Here is a 16826-nt window from a genome sequence, read left to right as displayed (position 1 = left end):
CAGTGTGTGACACATGTACCCTCAATGAATCCCTAACAGTAAAAAAAAGAAAGAAAACATATGAAGTAGAAAAATCACTTTTAAAGGCAAATATATAATTAAATTCAAAATAGTCTTTTTTTTTTTTTATTTTTAATGGAGACAGAGTCTTGCCCCAGGTTAGAGTGTCATGGCCTCAACCTAGCTCACAGCAACCTCAAACTCCTGATCCTTCTGCCTAAGCATCCCCAAGTAGCTGGGACTATAGGTACCCACCACAATACTTGGCTAATTTTTCCATTTTTAGTAGAAATGGGGTCTCATTTTTTGTCAGGCTGGTCTCAAATGCCTGATACTCAAGCAATCCTCCAGTCTCAGCCTCCCGAAGAGCTAGGATTACAGGCGTGAGTCACCATGCCTGGCTGTAAGCTTTTGATTTATTCACATTCATGGATCGCATGGGAGCATTTCCAGAGCTAGCAAGTGTGGCAGTTTCCTCCTATTTCTTCTGCTGCTAATAACTATGGGTATTTTTCTTTACCTCTGCCTTTGGCTCAGCTGATTCATTAGAGGTATCAAGTTGTTCCTTGGCTTGGGCCATCTGAGTCATCAATCTATCCATGTGGGACTGGATGTCTGCCAGTATCTCAGTCACATGAGCGGTGGCCATTGCTTCCTGGATGTCTACTAGATGAAGGGCCTTCTGCTCCTCATCAGCAATCACTTTCTGAACTTTCTTAAATTCCTGCTGTATAAACACCTTCATCTGGTCCCGAGTTACCTGTAGAACACAGACAAGTAAGAAGAATAAGATGGACAAACAAAGAAATGGAAGGGTAGAGTTACTGGTAAGCAGTCCTGGGGAACAAACTATGGTTTCTATCTGATCCAGAAGTTTTTGGAAGATCCTATAAACAATATTCTCTTAAATTCTTTGATGAATATTCTTGGTAATCTTTTTGCCTATTGTGTTCTTCAGGAAGTAATTTTGTATGCTGTTTTTTTGTTTTTGGTTTTACTCATTTTTATACCAGTAATATATAATGACTGTTTAAAAATTTTAATAGATGAGTATATATAGTCAAAAAATAATTCTTTTTTCTCCAATTACCATTAAGTATGGAGCATATCTTCTCAGCTATTTTTCTATATAGTTATGTAACATACAGGTATACAAATAATTATATAGTTTTTATATAAATGGATCATTATGAACATACGGTTTGGTATCTTTTTTTTTTTTTTTTTGACAGAGTATCACTTTGTTACCCTAGGTAGAGAGCCATGGCATCTTAGCTTATAGCAACCTCAACCTCTGGGGGTCAAGTGATCCTCCTGCCTCAGCCTTCTAAGTAAGCTAGGACTACAGGTACCCACCACAATGGCTACTTTTTAGAGACGGGGGTCTTGCTCTTGCTCAGGCTGGTCTCAAACTTGTGAGCTCAAGCAGTCTATCAGCCTCAGCCTCCCAAGTGCTGGGATTATAGGCATAAGCCACGGCATCTGGGCGGTATCTTGCTTTTCTACTTAACATGTTTGTGCATACAGATAAACATCATTCTGACACAGATATGTATGTGTGTGTATCTCTTATTTAACCATTCTTCTCTTAATGGACATATAGTATTATTTCCAATTCTTTTGCAATTATAAAAACATAGCCAGGAACATCCTTGGATATACCTCTTAATATTTGCATATGAGTTCCTTTAGGGACCTTTGGAGCCACTAAGTCAATGTATATATGCTCTAAAAATAGTGATTGATACTACCAAGCTGCCTTTCAAAAAAGATATACAAATTACTTTCCTGTCAAAACATGTGACCAGACACAGAGGCTCACAACTGCAATCCTAGCACTCTGAGAAGCTAAGAAGTGAGGACTGCTTAAGGTCAAGAGTTTGAAACCTGCTGGAGCAAATTGAGACTCCATCTCTACTAAAAACAGAAAAATTATCCAGGCATTGTAGTATGTGCCTGTTGTCCTAGCTACTTGGGAGGCTGAGGCAGGAGGATTGCCCAGGAATTTGATGTTGCTTAAGCTAGGCTGACCATGGGACTCTAGCCTGGGTAATCGAGCTAGACTCTGTCTCAAGAAAACAAATGAAAAACAAAACTAACAAAACACAATGTGTAAAAGTAAGCACTTTCCTAAACCCTCACCAATACCGGATAATATCAAGCTTTTATATTTTTACTATTTGGTGAAAAGATAGTATTGTTTTATTTTATAACACTATGAACTAAATAAAACATGACTGTTGGCTGTACTTGACTAGGGCATAAGAAAGGCAAAGCAAAGTAAGTAACTATCAAAATAAGAACTTCTAAACTCCAAATCTTGCCAGCAACTACATTTACTGATGTTTCCTTACAGCCATGTTTATTTTATGAGTATTTTAAACAACTATGCATATTATGAGTAGCTGAGATAGGAAAAAGGGAAGAGTAGACAAAAGGAAAAAAGCCAACAGAGGATTTTAAACTTGGAAAAGAAAGCAGTTATCATCTAAGTGAAGTCCTTCCCTTTACAGGCAAGGAAACAGACACAGCTTGTAAGAAAGGCAAAGACACTAATCTTCCTTCTTGTTCTCAGACTGGAGCTCTATTCACTGTCACTCTGTCAGAAGGGAAGTCAAACTGGGAAAACCTAAAAACAGAGACTGAAGAAGAGAGACTAAAGGAGGGGTTTGGAGATGAGGCCATTTATAATTAGCCTTTTAAAAACAGATACCTTAAGCACCTTTTGTAATGCTGTCATAAGAAAATCAATGCAAAATAAGGCCTGCATGGTCTTTATCCACACATATATTAAGTGACTAAGTGACATAGGCCTTCAGGAATTCATATACTCTCTGCAGATGCTCTCCTTGGTGCTGTAGAAAAGTAGGGAGGAAGAGTGTTAAATGTTCTTAATGTCTCTGCAAATTCTGTACTAGATTGAGAACTGTGATTTGTGATTATATAATTCCTTTTTATTTTCGGTGCTTATATTTTAGGATTGCTATGCTTTATGGTGATCATTTATTGATGGATCTCTTGAAATAAATTTAGGTTTTAAATAACTAGGACCTTTCAGAGACCAAACCTGCCAAGTTTTCACTAAGGGATGGACTTTTCTGAATGACTGAGAAACTCTCTTAATGGCTACAAGTGACTAAAAATAGATATTTCAATAAAAACTCACAACTTATTTTACTAGGTATCACATACACATGTGGTTCAAAGTTGGAAAGGTGACATCACAGTAAGGAAAGATGGGACTAGAATACAGTAGGTGAATAAAACATTGTTTTTTAAATTCTCTATTTCCTATTGTTTTATATAAGTTTTTCAACATGACATTTTATTTATTTTTTATTTTTATTTTTATCTTTTTTTTTTTTTTAGACAGAGCCTCAAGCTGTCCCCCTGGGTAGAGTGCTGTGGCATTACAGCTCACAGCAACCTCCAACTCCTGGGCTCAAGCGAGTCTCCTGCCTCCGCCTCCCAAGTAGCTGGGACTACAGGCGCCCACCACAACGCCCGGCTATTTTTTGGTTGCAGCCGTCATTGTTGTTTGGCGGGTCCGGGCTGGGGATTCAAACCTGCCACCTTAGGTGTACGTGGCTGGCGCCTTAGCCGGTTGAGCTACAGGTGCCGAGCCTATGACATTTTATTTTATACAGATCAGGCCATAAATGAAAACTGAAGGCAAAATAATCTCTTTATAAAACCTTTATGCCTTATGACCGTTCTCATTCTCTACTAATTGACAAATAGGTATTCTCCAACCAAGTTCAAATTGGCAAGAACAAACTTCTGGGTCATTGTAGCCATTCAAATTTGAAACTCAGGAGACTCCCTAGGAGTCTGGGCCTAGGTGATCGGGCATATGGCTGGCAGGTTGGGTACTTTACAAAAGAACTCTTGACAATGGCAGGAGTGAGGCCCTTTCAAGACTCCCTTTCAGGTGCCATTTCATTTCCTTGTCATCAAACGCCATACTACAAAAACCTGCAGTTCTCCAAGAGTGGCAGGCCACTCATGTTGGGGCTTGCTATATGGAGTACTAGCTTCATTTTCAAGTACATTTCTTAGGATTTCTTCAGCATCTGTCCTATAGTTTCCCAAAAGTGAGAGTGGCAGTCTTATACTATTGACTATATAACTATATGCAATGATACACAAAAAGAGAAAACTATACGTACTCAGAGAAGAAAGCTGGATGTACCACAGACTAAAGTTCATGATATAAAAGGTTCCTTTTATACAGCACCTACTAGTAATTATCAAACATTTTTCAAGCCACAGAACTTCCCTTACCCCAAACAAAAAATGTGGAACCCCCATAAAGCCAAAAATGAAACCATTCTGGTTAAAAGAAAAATATCCCTACCCTTCTTGAAGTTCTTCCTAGGGCACTGGTAGTGGTCTTCAGGAAAATCTCACCTGAGAGACCTGGGTCACAAATGAAACCTGATTCCTTTGGTTAACAGACTGGCCCTAAGTTTCCAAAACCTTTAGTCCCTAAGTTATAAGCAAGATGATACATCTTTGTTATACTTGCATTAAGATGAAATATGTGATGTTGATTCCTTAAACATAGCATTTTACTAAAATTACTTAACCATAGTATTATAATGTTTGAGAACTGTGAGAAAGATTTGACCATCATATGATCAGAACTAACTAGTAAACACTTGAGTCCAACCTCCTTATTTTACAGATAAAGAAGAAAAAAGCCCCAGAGAAATGCAGTAACAAAGTCATATTTAGAAACTTTTCTCTGGGCCAGACTAGTATATTTGCTGCTACAACATATTACCTCCAATGATCCCTTTCTGACTATCCCACGTTTTACACATTCATTCTTCTTAACTGAGATAGTTCCTCAGTTAACAGGCTGCTTCTGTCGTTATTCCCAATGGGATATTATTCTCCCTAAGTAAAACATGTGATAAAGAATTTATATCTGAAGAGTTACTGTCTTATCCCACGGTATTTTCCATATGTTCTCGCAGTTTAATATTTCTAAGGTAGGCTAGACCCAAGAGGCATACAGACCGGCACTTCACACATACATAATTAAATATATAAGACTTTGAATTAAAAAGCATGTTCTTAAAGACAACATCCACTCAAAGTACTGGAAGCTGGAAGCCATTAACTCCCAGCTAGGTGGCCTATAGAAAACCAAGGTTTTATTTACTTTTTAAAAATCTACTTGTTTATCCGAGGTAGATTATAAAAGCAACAAGCATACTAGCTAGAAAGCATCATCATGACTTAAGAAAGATTTGGTCCAGAACAGCATTCCTGAGATGAAGTAAGAAAAATGGACGAGGAAGAACAGGAAGCTGCTCAAAAGAGAAGCATCCAAGTCTACACTGCTTGAACATTTCAGAAATGCTTGTTCTATTAGCCACACTTCTGCAAGGTTTAAAGGCTATTCCAAAATTAATTTTGAAAATTGAGGACCACATGAAATAGAGGATGAGGACTCTAAATATCTCCTCTAAAAGACCCAAAAGTCCATTTTTACTTCCCTCTTCTTCATCTGAATGGCCACTATTCTAAAATAGAAAAATAAATGAGCAGGAAATGGAACTTTTTCAGATCCTGTAGACTGTCCTTACTGCCAGAGCACAATGTCCTCCCTTTTCAATGTCTATTGGAAATTTTAAAGTTGGGAAACTCAAAGTTGCCTCCAGAATTTATTCTGGCATTATTCTACAAGAGAGCTCCTTTTAAACTTCTACCAGGCTCCAATGCGGGCAGGGAAGAGCTTCATCAACAATCCATGGAAGGGAACATCTCCCCTTCAATGCATGGGACAAATAGTCACTACTAGTGAATAAAACACAGGAGTTCAAGACCAGCCTGAGTAACATAGTGAGACCTTGTCACCATAAAAAATTAAAAAAAAAAAAAACCCCAGGCCTGGATATTATCGAAGCAGCCTACACACAAAGAAGAAATGAACTATGAACTACATTCCATTACGAACTTTCTCAGTGATACCATTCTCAATAACCTAGTTAGAAGCCTAAATTGCTCAGCTTTTGCAATGGGGCATTGAGTATGGCAGAGAAAAAGTTTACTAAAGTGAGCATTTAGACACTCATGGTGGCTCACATCTGTAATCCCAGCACTTTGGAAAGCCAAGGAGGGAAGACCACTTAAAGTCACGAGTTGAAAACCAGCCTAGACAACATAATGAAATCCTGTCTCTACAAAAAATTAAAAATAAAATTAGCTAAGAATGGTGGTGTGTACCTGTAGTCCTAGCTATTCAGGAGGGCTGAGGAAGGAAAACAGCTTGAGCTTAGACGTTCTAGACTGTATATGTACATCATAGAATACTATTCAGCCATAAAAAGATGGTGACTTCACATCGTTTGTATTAACTTGGATGGAGTTGAAACACATTCTTCTTAGTAAAGTATCACAAGAATGGAAAAGTAAATATCCAATGTATTCAACACTAATATGAAGCTAGTGGACTGATCTAATTCATGTCCACACAGGAGTAAAACTCAATTGAAACAGGAGGGAGAGAGAAGAGAGAAGGGGAGAGGGATGGAAGGGGAGACTGGTGCGCTCCCACTGAATTGGCACAATGTATGGGTATGTGGCACAACTTTTGGGTGTAGGACACAACTGCAAGAGGGACTCTACCTAACAAATTCAAATATTGTGACCTGGTTGTTTGTACCTTCATGTTCACCTGAAATTAAAAAAAAAAAAGGGAGCATTTAGACTCTTCCTTAAACCATGTTTCTCATATTTATCAGAAGCTTTTGGGCACAAACTATCATTTGTATCCTTTTTATCACACCCACTTTGCTAACAGAATACCATGAGATCTTTATCTCAGTTATCTACTTAGTTGCTTCAAGTATCCACTCAGTGAAGTAATCACAGTGGTACTTACTGTTGCTGTTGTTAACTTCTGTTATTTCTATTATAAAAGACTATATTAAACACACCAAAATGCTACAGAGTGATTATCTATTAATGGTACAAGTACTTTTCTCTTTTTTACTTTTTAGTCCAAATTTTCTTAAATAGTTCCGTTTTTTGAACAATTTTTAAAAAGAAATATAGCCTAAAGAAAATTTAAATCCTTAAGGAAACATTACCAAATCAATACACTAATGTAAAAGAGAATTATATATTACAACATAAACATGGTATATGAAGTATATGCCAGGTATGTGAGGCTGCTTCAATATTTCACAGTCAGCTAATGTAAGCCATCCATACCAATAGACTAAAGAAAAAAATCACATGATAAAATCAACAGATGTTAAAAAAAAAAAAGCATTTGACACCCACGATCACTGATTACAGTGCTCATGCCTGTAATCCTATTGCTCTGGGAGGCCAAAGGCAGAGTCACTTGAGCCCAGGAGTTTGAGGTTGCTGTGAACTAGCCTGAGCCATGGCACTCTGGCTCAGGTGACAGAGAAAGACTGTCTCCAGAAAAAAAAAAAAAGGCATTTGACAAAATCCAACACCCATTCATGATAAAAACTGTCAGGATGGTAGTGATGTAGAATTTTCTAAACTTGATAAAGAACGTATACAAAAAATCTATGAGTAACATCATACTTAATGGTCAGAAGTTTTAGGCATTCCCGCTAAGATCAAAAATAAGGGAAGGATGCCTTACCACCTCTTTTTGAATATTGTACTGGAAGTTCCAGCTAATACAGTAGAAAATAAAATGTATACATGTTGGGAAGAAAGAGATTAAACTGTCTTTTTTTCATATGGAAAGATTGCTTATGTGGCAAATCTGAAAGAACTGACAAAAATAACTCTTGGAACAAATAAGTAATTATAGCAAGACTAAAGGATGCACAAGTCAATCTCCTTTCTATATACTAGTGGTGAACAAGTGGAAGTAGAAGTTAACAAGACAATACCATTTATATTAGCACTCCCCAAATAAAATACTTAGATATAATTTTAACAAAATAAGTACAAGATCTATATGAGTAAAACTACAAAACTCCAAGAAATTAAGGAAAAAAGAGATAGTCCATGGACATAGATGGAAAAGCTCAATATTGTCAAGATGTCAGTTCTTCACAACTTGATCTATAGAGTCAACATAATCCCAGTCAAAACCCCAGAAAGTCATTTGTGGATATAAAAACCTGATTCTAAAGTTTATACAGAAAGGGAAACGACCCAGAACAGTCAATCCAATACTGAAAGAGAAGAACAAACTCAGAGAACTAGCACTACCCAACTCAAGACTTATTATAAAGCTACAGTAATCAATACAGTGTGATAATGGCACAAGAACAGATGATCAGGTCACTGGAAAAGAATAAAGGGCCCAGAAATAGACTCATGTAAATATGTCAACTGATTTTTGGCAAAGGAGCAAAGGCAATACAATAGAGAAGATAGTCTTTTCAAAAATTGGTGCAGGAACCACTGTACATCCACATGAAAAAAATTAATCTAGACACAGACTTTATAATTTTCACAGAAATTTACTCAGTGTGGATCATGGACCTAAATGAATACAGTCCCCTAGCCTCCACACTCTGGAGTCAAGTCTAGCAGATAATAGACATCCTAACTTACTAACTCAAGGGGAAATTATAACACTTTAGCTAAGGGCCTTACACAAAACAGTGGGCACTACATTTTGACTGAATGTCAGAAGCTATCCTATGTCTGCCTCTCTACTGCGGTCTGGCTGAAGAGATGTTCCTCCACATCTATGAAAACTCCCTTCTTTGCATTCCCTTCTCACTATTCTCTACTAAACATCTATACCCATTCTTCAATATTCCTTTAGCCCCATCTGCCACCAAACCTAGGCCCTTTAACCCAATACTACTCTTCCCTGTGTCACTAACTTAATAAAACAAAATTCTAAATGAGAAGGAGCTTTTGAGTGATTTTAGAAAATTGGTTAGGATCCTGCTCCTACCTCCAACTTGATCCTGGCAAGCTTTCTCTCCTCTCTCGTCTGCACTTGGACTTGAATTCTTGACTTTCAAATCCCAATCTCAAATCCTATTTTTGTTTCCTTTAGACTTAGTGACTGAATATGCCCCTAATTCCCTCTGCCTTGGTGGTTAGACCTTAGCTTTCTTCCCCCCCCCCCACCCCAGCATAACAAAGAGGATTTTTATTTAGGGAGAACAAAGAGAAAGCTTAGAGCACTTCCAAAAAGAGTTGGAAGTGGGTCCCTCCCATAAAAGAGGTGAGAGAGACCAGCTTTCTTTTATTATATATAGTCTTTGGCTTGGCTTGCACCTTTGCCTCCCCAAATCACATTCTTTCAGATAGAAACTCCATATCTGAGTCAGAATACTTCATCCTTTCCCTATTTCTGTCTAGAGTAATTCTTCCTGGGACTGTAAATTTTGTTACTAAATTGTTCTTTATCAGCTTCATGCATATGACCCTATGCTTCTGAATCTTCTTCCTTTCAAGGTTCTCCCCCTTGACATATAAATGTAAATTTAAGTGTTTACGTACACACAGAGACACCCACATACATTGTATTAGAGGCTAAGGATGATGTTTCCTATAGGTTTTGTACTTGAAAGGGCCTAATAAACTCTTCAATTGGATTCTGCTAATCAGATTCCGGAACTGTGCACCCGAGTCACCTGAGAGAGAGACAGTCAGAGACACATGACAAGCAGCTAGTCCTCAGTGTGAGAGACGGAGATCTAACTGCTGCAGCTGTGGCATCACTGCTAAGCATCTTCTTCTCTCAGGGCTATTGGTTCATGCTGTCAGCTGCTATGACTTCAGTGTCATAACAACTTGATGTGTAACCCAGTGACACAGCACTGAACTGGATGTACTAGAAAGCAGTCCACTGGAGACAGTGGGTTCACTGTGATTAGGTACTACTGCTTGCTCTTAAGATGGTTCTCTCTTTGCCTGACTTCAGGTTGGCAATAAAGCATGCAATCACAAACTTCTGAGCACCATTTTCCCTGGGTAAACAGAAGAAAGTTCTGGGTGGCTCCTCACTATAGGAATGTAAAAGTAGAAAAAAGAGTCCCCACAGATACTCAAGACTTGTAAAAACCAAGAATGAGAGGAGAGCTTCTATCCTGTTTTGTCTCCCTGTCCTCTTATCATCTTAACCTATGGATAAACAAGAAAGATGGCTTATGCTTCAGGAATTATGAAGGAAGTAGGACTCAGAAAGTTTGAGGGGGCAACTATACAGAATTTACACTATTTTAAAGCCTTTTCTTGAAAATACAAAGAAAACCTATTTTATCTGTTGAAGATGGAAGCAATTTTAAAACAAGACTCATCCCCCAACCTCCATTCCAGTTTTCTACCCAACCACCTTACCTAAAAAGCCATAGTTATTTGTATATTATTAAAACCACAACACTGAAACAACTACATGCTATCAGGAATACTCAGGGAAGGGTGCTGAGATATAGGTCTCATGTTACGTGAGTCTCTTTGCCACAAAGGTCCATGAGGATTAAAACTCATGGAATTTGCTTCAATTGCCTCCTCATAAAGTATTCTCCCAGGTCAATTTTTTCAGTGTTTCCCCTACACTCTCTCCAAGAATTTTTATAGTTTCATGTCTTAAGTTTAAGTCCTTTAACCAGTGAGAGTCAATTTTTGTTAGAGGAGAAAGGTGTGGGTCCAGTTTCAGTCTTCTAAAGTCGCCAGCCAATTCACCCAGTACCATTTATTAAATAGGGAATCTTTCCCCCAATTTACATTTTTGATAGGCTTATCAAAGTTCAAATGATGATAAGTATCTGGGTTCACCTCTTGGTTTTCAATTCTGTTCCATAGTTTCCTCTCTATTTTTGTGCCAGTACCATGCTGTTTTGATCACTATAGATTTATAGCATAGTCTAAAGTTTGGTAGCATGATACCTCCTGATTTGTTTTTATTTCTGAGTAATGTCTTGGCTATTCGAGGTTTTTTCTGTTTCCATATAAAACGAAGTACTAATTTTTCCAGATCTTTAAAGTATGACAGAGGTACTTTAACAGGGATTGCATTAAAATTGTAGATTGCTTTGGGAAGTATAGACATTTTAACAATGTTGTTCTTCCCAGTCACGAGCATGGTATGTTTTTCCATTTGTTAACATCTTCAGCTATTTCTTTTTGACAAAGGGGTTTGAGAACTAGCTCTGCTAACTCTATGCTTCTAGAGGTCAGAAAGATGAAAGTTTCTTCCTAAAATGAGGGTCATAATATCATTCTTATAGATAACTTGTCTGAACTTCACATAAAATAATACATGGAAAGAACCTAGTACTTTCTGGGCGCACAGGACTATCAGCATCAGAGATAACAGTAACTCTGAACTTTTATGTGTTCTCACAAAGAGCCTACAATGAGTTTTCTTAAAAAAAAATAGCCTACACCCTTAGGAGTTCACATTCTAACTTCCCACGAGAATACTGAAGAAGGACTTTCTTACATACTCCAGGTATTGAAGAGTTAGGATATCAATACAGAGCCTGTGTGCCTCAGTTTCACTAAATGATCACAGGTTAGCAGGGAGCAATGGCTGTCTTTTCTAGGTTGTTAAGATATGACTTCTCAGATGCAGAAGCAAAGCACAGAGTAGAAAAATGAGTCATGTTCTGCTCCTCAATCATCTGCAGAGTCAGTGTACAGGCACAGTTAGCTCTTCAAATTATGAAAAAAATTCATAATTTGACTTGTACTGTATTCTCTCTTCTTTGCAAACTGCAATCCCACTCTACTCCCTTGAGGAGCTAAAATCTGCTTATCCAAAAACCATAGTGCTCATTAACTATACTTGCTAAAATAATTTTCAGGTCCCCAAAGTCTGTGACACCAAATCAAACTCCATCATTTCTTATCTCCTCCTCTACAGTTTCCTTTTTTAGGGTACTCAGTTAACAAGAACATGATTAGTCGTACATTATAGAAGAAACTGAAATATATGGACTCATTTCATTGGACTCAACGTTTGTGCTCTTTCACCATAAAAGGAAATGAAATCATGTGCATTCTATACTCAATATAAATTATTTTCCCTGAAAATGCAAAAGAACTCTACATTGGTATACTATACCCAGTCCATCTTCTGTAAGTAAAATGTTAATAACTTCCTATAACTACTACTAATTCTCTCTCTATGTATATATATACACACATACATGTCATACAACAGCAGCTTATTAGCATCATTAGACATCATAGACAAGTCACTTAACCTCTTAAGTTTCTGTATCTTCATCTGTATTGCAACATCTAAATAACTGGATTGAGTTAGGAATTAAGAAAATTTGGTAGAATCCATTTCCCCTGCTGCAAAGTAAATAAAAAGCCATTTAATAAGAGAATGGTCATCAACTGGATCACTGCGTTAAATGAATTTCTCTTCCTAGCAGCAGAGACCTGATAAATTCTGCCCTTTGGCTAAATGCAGAGTCAATCAGGAGAGAGATATTATTCACAAATTTTACTATATATGTGTGTGTGTGTGTGTATATATGCATATACACACACACACACACATATACATAAATGCACATAACCATCTCCACATAGCTCTGAGGTAGACTGAGAATTGTATTCTGGAGATTTAGCCTTCAGATATCAGAGAAAACACCTTTTTCCTTTAGCAAGCCTATGTTTTATTTCCTCAACTGAATGAGAGTGTTTTCCAGGAAAAGAAGAGGGAGGGGGACAGAAGAGAAGCAGGCCCTTAAATAAAAGTCTGGGTGGTTTTATCACTATTATCACAGTAAAGTTTTATATCTAGGTACCCAGGCTCCTAAATTAACTGTCAAATACAATCCTGCACTGGAAACATGAAGCGTGGCTGCTATGGGGGAGTCCTGACAGTTCCACTCCCCTCTCCACGTTGGCTGTGTAATCAGCCCTTCAAGCTTTTGGCTGAGAGTATATTATCAACTTCTCCTGTCAGTGGAGAGAGGAACTGGAGCAGGGAGAAAAGGACATCACAAAGTGTTAATTTTATTAAGCCATTTACAACTCAATCCTTTTGCTTTCTAAGAATGCTTCAGCTCACTGGGCAGCTCAGAAACCATGCCCACCTTAGTTTTAAAATGCTTACAGTAGATCTGTGTAATGGTTCACTTAGGAGCTCTTAGAGCTCCAATAGGAAGAACAGTCAAAGAATAAAGCTGCATGGGAAGGGAGAAGAGGAGGTAGGGAGAGAAGAATCTTGGTGGTATATGCTTTATGGGGGAGATGTGTCTCCTAATGTGTTTCTTAAATATGACTTAGCTTCTTTATTTTTCTTTTAATTTGGCACCAGGCAGTTCTGCTAACTAGAGAGTTTGCTCATAACAATAAACATAATTGCTTCTATGCATTGATTTCTTGTTTCTATTGGGAATATATGGACACACAGCTGCACACTCCCAAGGCAGATATATTTGCCTTGACTTGAACAGGCAATAGAGAGCTACACTGAACTTAAGCCAGTTACTATCCAGCCAGGAAAGGCCCTTAGTGTAAGCCAGCCTGTTATCCACACAAGTGAATCCTCAAAGTAGAGACTGAACTCAATTTAATTGCATATCATTATCACTCAAAGCAGTATCAATGGCCCTTTAAAACCTGCAATCTGTGTCACTAATCCTGGGAAGTGTTAATTGATCAAAGTATAGAATCTAGTTATTTATAAACAAGTGCCTTACTTTTCTCAGCAAAGATTGGAAGGTCTCCTCAACTCTGCAGGCAGAAAGCTATTCCCTTGTACCTTGTTCTGTTGGAAGCCATGGTGGTTCTCAAGAGTTGGAGAAAGTTCTCAGAAGCCACCATTTACAGTGTACAGGAAAAATAAAAATCTCAGGACATGCCCCCCCCCCCAAATTCATTATGGCATAAAAGAGAACTCAGCCTGAGAACTGAGTTACACAAGCACTTCTATTCTCTCCCCAGGATGGTACAAGGGTCCTCTTAAAGCGACTAGGTGCAGTGGCTCACACCTATAATCCTAGCACTGTGGAAGGCCAAGGCAGGTGGATTAGTTAAGCTCAGGAGTTTGAGACCAGCCTGAGCAAGAGTGAAACTCCATCTCTGCTACAAATAGAAAAACCAGCTAGGCAGAGTGACATGCTCCTGCAATTCCAGGTACTTGGAAGACTGAGGTAAGAGGATCATTCAAGCCCAGAATGAGAGGATGCTGTGAGCTATGATGCCACAGCACCCAGTGAGGCTATCTCAAAAAAAAAAAAAAAAAAAAAGAAAGAAAGAAAAGAAAAAAGAAATAAAGGAGCTCAGAAAATAACTAAACAGAGTTTTTTTTTGTATTTTTTTTTTTAATGGACTAGGTACGGGGGAGGAAAAAAGCCTGGCTAACAAGGTGGTCTTTTTACGCAGGTAAGCCTCACCAGTTGGCCAAGGTCAAGGCTAAGGGGAGTACTTTGAAGGTGACCATAGTGATAGTCAACAATAAGGTATGTAGCACTTTTCTAAGTTGAGTTCCTGAATTAAATTGTCAGACCTCATAATAGTGTTAAAAACAGTAACAGCCCTCAAGGAAATTCTTTTATTTAGACTTTCAAGGGTGTCAGACTCTCACCAAACCAATCCTAGATCAAATAAGCAAGGCCTGGCTGCATTTAACAGAGATTCTTCCAGGCAAATCTCTTCCTCCAACCTCCCTACCCAGAAAAGTTTATAGCATTATTCCTGTTTGCCTGCAGCCATCTCAAAAATGTTACAGAAATGTATTTTGGGTTAAAATATGTATTTATTTCAGCCCTAAAAACTTCCCTTCATGAGATATAGCTCCTATAGAATGAGTGCATGTCAAGTATAATCATAGGATAGTAGACTAAACAAACTTTTCAATGTCAATTACAAGCTTATCTTCACAGATACAAATCAAGGAAGAGATAGGAACACTGTTCTACCTACACTAAGAACATTCACATTGACTACTTCCTCTAATCACTTTTTTTGAATTTCATCTTATGTACATTTAATGAGCACTAAATAGAACTTCATAAGAATACCACCAATTGCCTCATTGTTCACCCCTATCGCTCCTCCCTTTTTCCTATGTACCCCTTTTTCCTTTACATGCTTTTTCCTTTTTAAGCTTTTTTCTTCAAAAGTTCTCAACCTTTTCTCTGGAGAATCCAGTCCACAACAGATGATCTGTGGGCTGTAACTTGCCCCCTGAACAAATTTCGATGACCCCTATATAACCCTCAACCTGGATTACCAGACCTCTTGAATTATTTCTTTGGAAATTGCTTCTCCTTTCCAAAGACAAAGGAGTTGAGATTCTGAAGACCTCTGGGCAGACTTCTTGATGCCAAGATTCACCATCCCCCACAACCTATGCCCAATTCATCTATACCCTTTAGTTATACCATGACCTGCCCCCAGGCATGTCATCCCTCCTTTAAAAGCCCATGATCTCTGTCAGAGAGACAGATTTGAAGCAGTTTCCCCAATTATCTTGATAAGATCTCTGTTATATTAAAGATTCCTTTCTCCCTTGAAATCCTCAGTGTCTCAATATAGTAGAACCTCTGTAAGTTGACTACCCAAGGGACTATAACAAACTATTCAACATATGGAGGTGGTTAACATAAGAAATTAGGCCTACTGTACATGTGGTGCATGTCAGTTCTATGAAAATTAGGTCATCTTAAGGAGGTGGTCTACTATGATGATCTACAGTAGATAGATCTTTGTGCAATAAGTAACATGACCTAGACCAAAACCCTCTTGCAGATTCAACAATAGCTATGTTTTTCCCAGATGCCTTCTTAAAATCTGGGCTTAGGCTCAGCGCCTATAGCTCAACCGGCTAAGGCGCCAGCCACATACACCTAAGGTGGCGGGTTCGAATCCCCAGCCCGGACCCGCCAAACAACGACGGCTGCAACCAAAAAATAGCCGGGTGTTGTGGCGGGCACCTGTGGTCCCAGCTACTTGGGAGGCGGAGGCAGGAGACTCGCTTGAGCCCAGGAGCTGGAGGTTGCTGTGAGCTGTAATGCCACGGCACTCTACCCAGGGGGACAGCTTGAGGCTCTGTCTCAAAAAAAAAAAAAAAAAAAAATCTGGGCTTAATAAACCTCCATTCAGTGTGATCTTCTCATGTTAGTCACCGATTATTTAAGTTTACAGAATGCTATACACAGAACTTTACATGGATTATCTCACTTAATCTTCCTAACCACCTATGAAATATGTACCCCATACTTGTTAGATGAAAAATAAAAAACCCTGAGAAATAGTAAGCTTAAGCACAGGATTTGCCCAAGGTCCCATAGCTACCAATGCGGGAGATAGGGAGGGGCAGAATCTGCATTTGTAGATCTGATTCCAGAGCCTAGGCTTTTAATAATTGTAGTATTCTGCCTCTGCCTGCCAGAGGCTATCACTAGGTTTCTTTCTGCCCTTCATTCCTATCTAAGTGGAAGAGGAAAGGAAAAAGAAAAAGACTGACATTCTACTTGAAGGGTCTAAAACCTTATTGCCTGAAGAGATTCAGGCAATAATCTCTTGTTTTTCTCTTTCAATGGCCTTACTGAGATATAATTCACGTACCTTATAATTCACTCATTTAAACTATACAGTTCAGCAGTTTTACTAGATTCACAGAGTTGTATGACCATCATTACAATCAGTTTTAGAACATCTTCATATCCCAAAAAGAAACTCTGTACCTATTAACAGTAGCCCCCTATCCCTCTATCTCCCTCAGCCCTCCATAATACTGAGTCTACTTTCTATCTATAAACTTGTCTATTCTGAACACTTCTTATAAATGGAATTATACAATACTTGGTCTGTTGTGAACAGCTTCTTTCCCTTACCATTGATGGGGTTCAGGACATGCTATCCTGAAATATGATTGTAGACCA

General features: G+C 38.4%; 1 protein-coding gene across 1 annotated transcript in view; it reads right to left on the bottom strand.

Annotated features, from left to right (window-relative positions):
* Nucleotides 1-16826, bottom strand: part of TRIM44 (tripartite motif containing 44) — a 115818-nt gene that overhangs the window by 71273 nt on the left and 27719 nt on the right. The window contains exon 3 of the mRNA XM_003781233.2: nt 521-760. Within this exon, the coding sequence (XP_003781281.1) occupies nt 521-760 (240 nt within the window). The remainder of the gene's footprint in view (nt 1-520; nt 761-16826) is intronic.

Source organism: Otolemur garnettii, unplaced genomic scaffold (assembly GCF_000181295.1).
Source record: "Otolemur garnettii isolate 467f Iridium unplaced genomic scaffold, OtoGar3 scaffold00001, whole genome shotgun sequence".
NCBI classification, from domain to species: Eukaryota; Metazoa; Chordata; class Mammalia; order Primates; family Galagidae; genus Otolemur; species Otolemur garnettii.
This window is presented reverse-complemented; position numbering and strand designations above follow the sequence as displayed.